At 43.2% G+C, this 10380-nt stretch overlaps 2 protein-coding genes across 8 annotated transcripts in view; both read left to right on the top strand.

Moving 5' to 3' along the window:
* Window positions 1-533: 533 nt before the first annotated feature.
* LOC311042771 (E3 ubiquitin-protein ligase NHLRC1-like) lies at window positions 534-1920 on the top strand. The gene has a single exon (XM_084053767.1). The coding sequence runs from the start codon at window positions 541-543 to the stop codon at window positions 1810-1812; it is 1272 nt and encodes a 423-aa protein (XP_083909893.1). The 5' UTR covers window positions 534-540; the 3' UTR covers window positions 1813-1920.
* A 2134-nt stretch (window positions 1921-4054) lies between these two features.
* kif13a (kinesin family member 13A) overlaps window positions 4055-10380 on the top strand; it is an 80919-nt gene continuing 74593 nt past the window's right edge. For all 7 annotated transcript variants that reach the window (XM_084053765.1, XM_084053764.1, XM_084053761.1 and 4 more), the window contains exons 1-2: window positions 4055-4185; window positions 4770-4860. In XM_084053765.1, coding sequence (XP_083909891.1) covers window positions 4131-4185; window positions 4770-4860 — 146 coding nt within the window. In that variant the 5' untranslated portion in view covers window positions 4055-4130. The remainder of the gene's footprint in view (window positions 4186-4769; window positions 4861-10380) is intronic.

The raw sequence follows: 10380 nt of genomic DNA, 5'->3' as shown, positions 1-10380 counted from the left end.
GGAGCTGCCCTTACGATTCAGAGGCATCACATTTCACTCAGTCTGCTGACCAGAGAAATGACAGACTAAAATAGCTGCCTCGCACTGACCTACGACGAGATTGATTTCAAGAACCTGTTAATTGATGTTCTCTGGAGGGGGAAAAAAACATTAAATATGATCATGTGTCGTGAGTGTGACATTGACATAAACCTATAGATTAGAATGTAATGTAGTTCACTTGCAGATGAAGTTTACATACCGACAATGATTCCAAATGATTTCATGGCAAAACAGGCTACTGTCTTGTCATGGGGGGTAAAAGGTTAGTTGCAGCTTCAATTTGTGCATCATATTGTTTTCCAAGGGAGGGCAGCAAAGATCCTTGGAGTATATTTATGCAAACTCTTCCTGTCACATGACCGTCTGGGGCCTACTGGTGGAGGCAGCGTCACACACTGTTGCAAGTGCAGTGCTTTCCTCTCTCTCTCTCTCTCCATATCTTTTCCCCTGTCTTTCTCAGCTGACAGCAGCACTTCATATCATAGTGACAGTAAGGATATGTCTATCGTGGCTGACACTGCTGGTGCTGGATCCACAACTCATGGCTCCCCAAGAGAAGAGGTGACACTCAGAGAAGTCCAGGTCAACCTGCTAGAGTGTAAGGTCTGCTTTGAGAAGTTCAGCTCTCAACAGAGTGAGCGCAGGCCCCAGAACCTTTCTTGTGGCCATGTGCTCTGTCTGGAATGCGTACGGGCCCTGTCCCACCCTCTCCTGAGGAAGCTGGAGTGCCCTTTCTGTCGACAGCTTTGTGATGTTGATGCAACCTCCCCGTGCCGGGCTCTCATTGACCTCCAGGAGCTGCTGCTGTCCAAGTACTACCCCAGATCTCCTGTCCCCCACAGGGCGAAGGCTGTGGGGGCCCTCAGCCCAGCCGCTGGCAGCGGCTGGGCTGAGGGCCTGGGCTCCAGGGCTCTGCGTCTATGCTCTGCATTTGGTGGCTGGGGGACACTGATCAACCCAACAGGAATAGCCATGTTTGGCTCATCGGGAACGATCGTGGTGGTACACGATGGGGAACACAGGCTGGTGGTCTTTGGTCCTCAAGGCAGGAAGATGCACAGTTTTGGGCGCAAGGGACGAGGCGTTGGAGAAATCTGGTACCCTCTGGATGTGGCAGTGACTTCCAGCGGTTATGTGGTGGTGACTGATGCAGGGGACAGCGCAGTGAAGGTCTTCACCTCTAGGGGGAGCCACGTGTTGACAGTTAAGGACCCTTTCCAGCTGCCATGGGGCGTGGATACAGACCTCTGTGGGCACATTCTGGTCTCAGACACCCAGGCTGGCTCCCTGTGGCAGGTCACAGTGGACTACACTCATGGTGAGACACTGATGAGCAAAGCCGTCCTTACCGAGCTTCAGCATCCCAGAGCGGTGGCCTGTTGCCAGGTGACAGGCCATGTGGTAGTAGTGGAACATCTGGATGGTGCCACACATCCTCCAGGGCAGCATCTCCAGCCCACCAGGTTGACAGTGTTTGACAAAGACTTCCGCCCTCTTTGCCAGACTGACAGTTTTAGCCTGAGCCTGAGGTCAAAGGTGTGGTTGTGCGTGTCGGCAGTCGCTTTCGACAGGGAGGGAGATGTGATTGTGATTGACTCCCAGCAAGGGATGGTTTGGAGTCTGGGAAAGATCCCGAGTGGCCTGGTACTCGTTCCCCTTGTAAGAGAGACATTGGTCCACCCAGTTGGGTTGGTGGCATTCGCAACAGCACCAGGCGGCACACTCACCATTTTAGACGGTGGTGATCATGCAGTGAAGACTTATGCCTGATTTATGCTTTGTCATATTTTCAGTGCACAACACCTTTGTACAACGAGGCATAAATCAGGACTTACCCAGCTAAATGTGATGCTACCTATGACATAACATGATATGACATAATATGACATATGAGTAGAACAAGCCTATGTGACAAGGAAAGACAAGTCCACTTGACTTGACACATGGGAGACGGTGTGAAATCTATGGTGGTAAAGTTATGTTTCAAATAAAACAGAGCTATATTTATCTGTACAGTAATTATGGTTTATACTGGTATTAAGCATAATCATAGGCTGTGCAAAATAATTGTCTGCTGGCAAAGTCTTGTGGTTTCAAAATGAGTGAATTAGTCTAGTCTATACAATACTGCTCATGTCTATGAAAAATAAAGCATAATTCAACACAAGAATATGAATATTTAAACATTTATGTTGTGTGCATGTGGAGAGAGAGAGGGAGAGAGATGGTGCATGAGTCTTAATGAAAAGTTCCATTCCATGCACTCGCTGGTTTATACTGTATGTCTCTCTCTGCACACAAATGTCATGTCGTTAGACTTCTCAACTCTTTGCCACACTACGAGAGCATTAACAGTATGTAGGATATACATGAAGTTGTTAGTGGTGGAAAAAGCACTCAAATGTTTTACTCAAGTAAAGTATCAATACTTTATACTGCAATGTAGAAATCCTCTGTTACAAGTAAAAGTCTGGAATTCAAAATCTACAAAGTAACTTTAAGTAAGGTTTTCAAGTAGTGAAGTAAAAAGTATAATATTTGCCTCTGAGGTAGAACTAATTAAGTACTGAAAATTGGAAATACTCCAGTGAAGTAAAGATACCTCAAAATTTTACTTAAGTACAATACTTGAGTACATGTTAATTTACACCACTACAACATCCACACGGGTTTCTTTGCCCTCCTCATGTAGCCTACGGTTCGCATCGAATACCAAAACGCTCGCCCTAAAACACAGTCGACCTGGGGGCTGGGGCCAATCCGGCGACCTCGGAACGGTGGCCACCAGGTATTCCTAAACGTAACCGCAGTAAACAATGCCTGAAATAGACGTTCCAGTTTGGCCGTGTTTTCAACATTCACTACAAAATTGTCCCAGTTTTCGACAGAATTAAAATAATAATGGTTGTTTGTAGTGGTTGCATAGACGTTTTAATCATGTTCTTTTCATGTATTGCTCACCTAAAAAAAAATCATTCTTCAGAAAACATGAACAAAGTCAAATGCATTGCACGTCTGAGGTCTGAATTCAAAGCTGAGGCTGTTGGTCAAACAGTCGTTGCCTTCAATGCCTTGCCTGTATGCAACAGCTCTGAGAGTTACATTAACATTGATGATTTTACAATGTGAATTGGGGTCCCAGAGGTATAAAGGCCATTACATGGGGGTCCGTAGCCTAATGCATGTCAAACTGGGGGTCCTTGAAATAAAATGGTTGAGAATCACTGCTATAGAGCCGTAAAACCTTCTCTTATTGGGGTCCCTGGCTTATCTTTTCAAGTGGGGGTCCGCGGGGTAATAAGTGTCAATTAGGGGGTCCTTGACATGAAAAAAGTTTGAGAACCACTGCTGTATGCAACACCTATGGTGCGTATACATGTGTGCGCGTGTATGAATGGCCGCGCGTGTGCACGACGAACGGGCAAAATTAATTTGAGGGTCCTGGACGGTTTGAGGGGCTGAATATTTTGGTCACCCTAGCCTAGCCTATTAAAACTAACCTTATTCCCTAAGCGACAGCGTAACCTCAATATAACAGTGCCAAAAACGTATTACTTATTCGTTACTTATTCCTTAACTTATTCGTTTCTAACATCATCCTCAGTTTAAAAACAACAACAACAAAAAAACGCAAGAACCTCTGGGGGGTGAGCGTGTTTTGGGGCGAGGATTCCGGTTACCTTCCCATCGGGAGAGTTTTTTCCCTTCGGCACAGCCGTCCAGTCGGAGAGAGAGAGAGAGAGGACACTAGTAGCAGTGGAGCTCCCAGTGGAAGATGGCGGTTGGGATGCTGTCTGGGGCTGGAACACACAGTCGGATCTGCACGATCAGAAGCCAGTCTGGATGGATATACTGACAATGAACGCATTTTTACCGTTAATCCTCCTCGAGGCCCGGAGGTTGCTTCGTTAAGGGCGTTATTTCTGCCTTTTGATCCGGCAGAAATCTGGGGCTTCTCGTCGGGGAGGGAGGGGGGGTGGTGGTGGTGGGTCGCAGACAGACTACAGCTATACGTTGATAGCTCGCTTCTTGCATAGATCGGACAGACATAAGGCAGGGGGGTGGGAGTCATTAAAGTGGACGGAAAAATGTCGGATACTAAGGTAAAAGTTGCAGTGAGAGTTCGGCCCATGAACCGCAGAGGTAAGTGATCTATCTTCATCATTGATGCTTGGCGAGTTTCGATTGATGGGCCTTTGATTTGAGTATAAGAGGCTATCCTCCTGCAGTGGTGGAAAAAGTACTCCAATGTTTTACTTAAGGAAAAGTGTCAATACGGCAATGTAGAAATACTCTGTTATAAGTAAAAGTCCTGAATTCAAAATTACAAGCCCTCTGTGAGCTTGTAGATTGGCTATTTTCAAATATGGCTGAAGAGTTGTTACTGTATGTTTTGTAATGATAATCAAAATCTACAAAGTAACTAGTAACTAAAGTTTTCAAATAATTGTAGTGCAGTAAAAGTATAATATTTGCCTCTGAAATGTGGTGGAGTAGAAGTAAAAGTATTGAAAATTGGAACTACTCCAGTAAAGTAAAAAAAAAATACCTCCAAAATTGTACTTAAGTACAGTACTTGAGTAAATGTACTTATTTACTTTACACCACCGAATATGGGCCATAGGTAAAAGTTTAGAGCGGTATACGTCGGCACTACAGACGTTTAAAAAAGGGAGATTTACTTTCTCTGCCATGTTTAACTTTTAAAACAAACTTGTCTCCCGCAGAGATTGAATTGAATACAAAATGTGTGGTGGAAATGGAGGACAACCAGACAATCCTGCACCCTCCACCTTCAAACTCAAAAGGAGAAAACAGGTAAACAATCAGTGCGAAATCATCACGCATTTTGTTTGCCATCTATTTGTTTGCTACACATGTAAAGCTATACCAGAATGGTGGCTGTGGCTACTTTGTCACAACCACGTCGTTGCAACTTTGTGATGATCAGACAGCGGGTGACGGGTCTGGACTGTGGAGACTTGAGAGAGGTTGTGATGGGCTTGTCTTTTATGAGGAACGTTGCTGTAGTCCAGTGGTTCTCAACCTGTGGGTCGGTATCCCTAGGGGGGGCCCCGCATGATTTGGGATGGGGGGTCCCAGATGACAGTAAAGTGATAATTTAAGTACTTTTAAGACCGTTTTAATACCTAAGAAAAGAAAAAGACCATTACTGCATCAAAAGTAATCAACAAACTATAGAAACTGGTCAAACATTGGCCAAATTGTCAAATAATATAAGAAAGAGGCAACAATAGTGAAATAGCCGAGGAGCTTGTGAGCTTGTAGATCTGCTATTTTCACAATATTTATCTGTGGAACCTAGTCAAACTAAATTGAATGCCTCAACTCCTACTGTACATTCCAAGTGCTTTATCACGGTGGGGAGTCCCCAGTTCAATATTGGGGGGTCACAGCCTGAAGAGGTTGAAAACCACTGCTCTTGTAGTCTGCATGGTTGGGCACGGAATTCGTTGTTTATTGTAATGGTCAGGAAATGTTCATTGTTGTTTAGGCCTGTTGTGGGTTGATTGATTTTATCACTGCAGTAGCCTAACATAGAGTTAAGCATGGTCAAAATAACCTTCACTCCAGTCATGATACAGTACCTTTTATTTTAGCAGATTGATCAGTTAATAATGCATTGGTATCCAATTGCTGAGCTCATCATCTGAATGTAGGGAGTTTGGTTGTATGCTCGACCCAGTTTTCTTATGGAATATCAGTGCAGGGGATTATTGTAATATTAAGTGGTTGATAGCTGTCATCTACACGCTTACTGCTAGTCCTTGACTATGAAGTATTCCTTAGGACTCAATATTGTAACTGATGTGAACACTTATATAACATTCAGCTTTAAGTCGCTGCTGTTTTCGCTATACATAACTGTGTGTGTGTGTGTGTGTGTGTGTGTGTGTGTGTGTGTGTGTGTGTGTGTGTGTGTGTGTGTGTGTGTGCACGCGCGCGCATTGGGGGCCACAGCCATGCAGGTGTGCAGTGGCAGTGCTACACACTCCGTTAGACCAGGAGGAATGCCTCTTAACAAGCTGTACTATGGAGAAATGGTAGTTTTTTTTTGTTGATTGGTTGTCAGTCACAGACAGTATAATATTGGTGTAAAAGTTGCATCATCACCACAGCGCGTAGACAGGTGTGTGTGCTGCATCATGTGGCTTGCAGGATGAGGGTGGCTAAGCATCATCTAATGTTTCACACTGCTGGGGGTGTTGAAAGGGGCCTGATCCTTTATGGAGTGAACAGTCATAAAGAACACAGTGGGGAACAATGGAAGTGTGCAGGTCAGCAAAATGCCCTTCTACTAGTACTGGCTATGTGCTACCTGCTATGTGCATCCACACCGCCGCGAGGGAAGGATGAACTGCCTATCTATGACACCTCAGCTGAACTATGTGCTCTATAAATGTAATTGTATCAACAACATGCTTTGTTTTTATTCCTTATATAAATTGATTCTCCGCTCACAAAGTATGTAAAAGGAATGGTACGATTGGGAGGTCATTTTCAATATGTGTAGCGATGCTGTAATGACGTTAACCTCTTAAGCCCTATTAAAAAAATGATTGAGAAAATAGCCAATGTACAAGCTTACGTGTTGTGATTTGAGCTTGTAGATCTGCTATACTTTTGAAAACCCCTTGCAGTTTTTGAAAATGTTCGACCTGCCCAAAATAGGGGTGCCAGCCAGGGTTAAAGTGGTTAATACTACTTTGTGTTTTCACATTTCACCCAACAAAGTCTCTACAGACGTGTTATACAGCGTTGCACATGGTTTTGTGCTCTACTCTGCTGTCACATTTTCTCACCCATGATTAGACAGCTGACCTGATTACCCATGGATGCAAATGCAGTCTTCAAGGATGCAGTCAGTTGGTAAAGGCATCCAGGATTGTTCCCATTGTGCTTGTGCTCTCGGTTGTACCTGTGCTGTTGAGTATTTCATATGGCTGAGACGTTTTCCTGATGGCTTCAATTGAATGTCAGTGACCAGAACCTACTGAGTGACTTTAAGTAGGGCTGGGCAATGTATCGATATTATATCGATATCAGGATATTAATCTAGATATTGTTTTTTGGATATGATTTTGGATATTGCAATATTGTTATATAGCATAAGTGTTGTCTTTTCCTGGTTTTAATTACTTACTAAGCCTTATTTTACATTTTAGAACGTTGTTTAAAAATGTGAATATAGCCAATTTGTAAGCTCACAGTGCATTGCGTCGCATCGCGTCACAACACATCTGTGTGGCTATTTCTTTTTATTAAAAAGAAAAGTGTCACAATACGATTATCGTCACAATATTGTCGATATCGAGTTATTTGGTCAAAAATACATGTCAGGTCTTTTCTCATGGCCCAAAGCCAATCTTTGTTAATCTGTAACACTGTGTCTGCATAGCTACTTGTAATCAGCAGCCAACATTAAGTGGTAATGAGCTTGCAGCTCAAGCGGACAGGCACACACATTAACCATCGGAGCGGGAATTGCCACACAACAGCTCTGTTCCAGGCAATTAAGCAAATCACACTTAAAGCTAACATTCACAGAACAAGATAGAGAACAATGTAACAAAAAGGCCATTGTGGGTGAGAGGTCAACAAAATGACAATGACTGTGCCAAGTGTACAAGGACCGAACGGTTGAGTCTACAATATGGCTGGCGTTTAGAACTTGATGTTAGCTCATTTCATTTCTATAGTTTCAAGTCATGGTTTGATGCAGTGGAAGTTTCCACATTTGAATGAAAGATTGTAACAACTTGTCTTTCTTGCGTTGTGTTGTCCAGAGATTTTTGTCATAGACTTAGATGCACTCTTTAATGGATGCAACAGGAATTGGCTCCACATACAGTACAGTGAAGATGTAACTGCTGTATTGGCCCTGGGTTCCCCATCACTTGAACGGCTTGGCTGGGCTTCATCCAAGGTCATGTCGGATACTTAGTCTTTTTAGTGCCGCCATAACTTTGTATAGCTAACGGTTTCAACGGCTTTCCTATTCCGTTGTTGCAATTCGCAAGTCAATGCATAGTGGCTTCTTACATCTTCTTTATTATGACTGGAAATTCTCCCAGGATTGCATGATTTATATTTTGTTCATTCGTTCAGTGTTTTACACCAGTATTGCTTTGATGATGTGTTTCATTACTGTCATGTCTCTCGCCATTTCGGGTTTGCTCGTCGGGATGGAAATTAATCGAGACATTTCCATGCCTGTGTTTATAAAAAAACAAATTGAGATGAACTTGGGGAAGCCTGCAAGAGCCTGTGAGTGGAAATTGCCACAGTTATTCTAAACCATGTAATTTTCCTCAGACCTCTTTGCAGTTCGTGGAACCACAGAAGGGGGATACCCTGATCCCTAAGGCCTAAGTCTTGTTTGGAGGACACCTGTTCAAATGTGGCTGAAATATGTCGGGTTTAGTGGCTTATAATAGTGTGCCAAATATGGCCACGGGGCCAGAGTCATGAGAACTGCGTTTCTCATGGGAATACTTAGAAGGGGGAAGGTTGTTAAAGCTGTTTTTGTGTTGTGACTCCTCGGGGATTAAGTCGGTAAATGTGCTGATCACAAAACTGTGACTGTGTTGGGTTTGAATCCATCTCTGGATCTGTGTTACATGCAACACCTCACCTGGACCCTCTCCTTCCTGTCTCCTCTCACTGTTCAGTCAAAATACAGTTTTGGTTTTAATCATTGATGGCATGAAGAATAAACCATTGCAGTCGGAGACATTGTATCCGTACTGCTTCTGAGGTTTTTGCACGGACCACACAGTCCCGTGTGAACATGTGAGAAATGTAAGGAATGTTAAGAAAGTGTATGGGCTTTCCTTTGATGGATTAGGAATATTACCCTTGATCTTTACACCATGTGTCATTGTCTGGTGACTTGCCCCCCCCAAACAACTGTAATCTCATCGATGGGTGGAGGTGGGGTGAGCCAGTGAAGGTGACTGAAGGGTGACCGCAGGTTTGAGTTTCCCTTCGCCCTCGAGCCTCCTCAGTGATGTTCACAGACACATTTCTCTCGTCTCATCTTACCTCTGTGGCGGGCTGGCACGAATGGCACATTCTGAAACGTGAATCTGGGAAAGCGATTTTTGTGTTCAAGCGCCAGCCTCACTCTCCTCGGAGGTTTAGATACAATGAGGGTCGGGTGGGGGGGGGGGTGAGGTGGAGAAATACCTGAGGCTGCTGTCGGTAGACAGGGGGGGGGTGGATCAGAGCTGAGGCATCAGCATGACGAGGGAAATACCCCTTGGAGTCCAACACAATGGGGCTGAATTACATCTATCATGTCCCGACGTGTCTGCCGATGAGATGAGCAACAGTTGAATTCAAGGCCATCAAGACTCTGAAAATGTCCTCTGTATGTGAGTTTTTTTCCCCCATCTCATTATACCTACGATGCAGATGTCACGGCAACTGGGAATTGTTTTTACAAGCATCGCTGACGATGGAACAAAACAACCGAAAGCTTTCAAGGAGACAGGGGGATGTTCAGTAATTAGCTTGTGTTTCGTTTTCTTTGTACTACACAACTATGTAGACAAACTATATGGTCCAGTAATTTTACTGAGGCAAACTGGCTAATGAGCTGTAGAGGAACTGCTTTATATACAATGATGGAATGCTCAAACAATACATGTTTTGTTGAGTTGAAACTGCTGCTTCCTCAACCTACAGGGTTTTAATACTGCTGGAAATAATTTGATGTTACTCAGGGGTTGACATTAAGGTTTTAAAAGCATTTACCGTATCTGAGGCAAGTACAGGTGGTCATGTTCATTAGCCTGAAACATTAAATTGTTTGTAATAACAATAATAGATAAAATGTATTGCCTTTCATTTTAACATTATTTAATGCATGAGCACACAGTTTTATTATTATTATTTTATTGTAGGCCAGTTTCAGTTGAAAAAGATGAAAGTTGGTGAGTTAAAGTTCAGGAATGAACAATTAACAGTACCAATTAGTTACTTGTAATTGGTATTGTTGACAATAAAGTTGAACCTTAACCTTGAATAACATGGGGGAAAACACAAAAATAAGTTGAAATAAATAAATTATTTAGATTTTGAATAAACAATAAACATAATTAAAGGTCTGTCCGATATAGTCATACTCATAACTGGGGGAAAAAGTATTGTATAGTTCTCTTGAGTTATGATAATGATACAGTATACTATAATTCATATTGTCAACAGCACAGGAACATCCAAAATTCCAAATAGAGATACAAAACGTAGGGCGTTGCCCTCTGTTTAAAAACACTATATCATCATCATCATTATACTCCTGGTCCTTCTATG

This window comes from Gymnoscopelus microlampas (assembly GCF_963454915.1).
Source record: "Gymnoscopelus microlampas genome assembly, chromosome: 3".
NCBI classification, from domain to species: Eukaryota; Metazoa; Chordata; class Actinopteri; order Myctophiformes; family Myctophidae; genus Gymnoscopelus; species Gymnoscopelus microlampas.
Note: the sequence above shows the minus strand (reverse complement) of the source record. Positions and strands in the feature narration are given on the sequence as shown.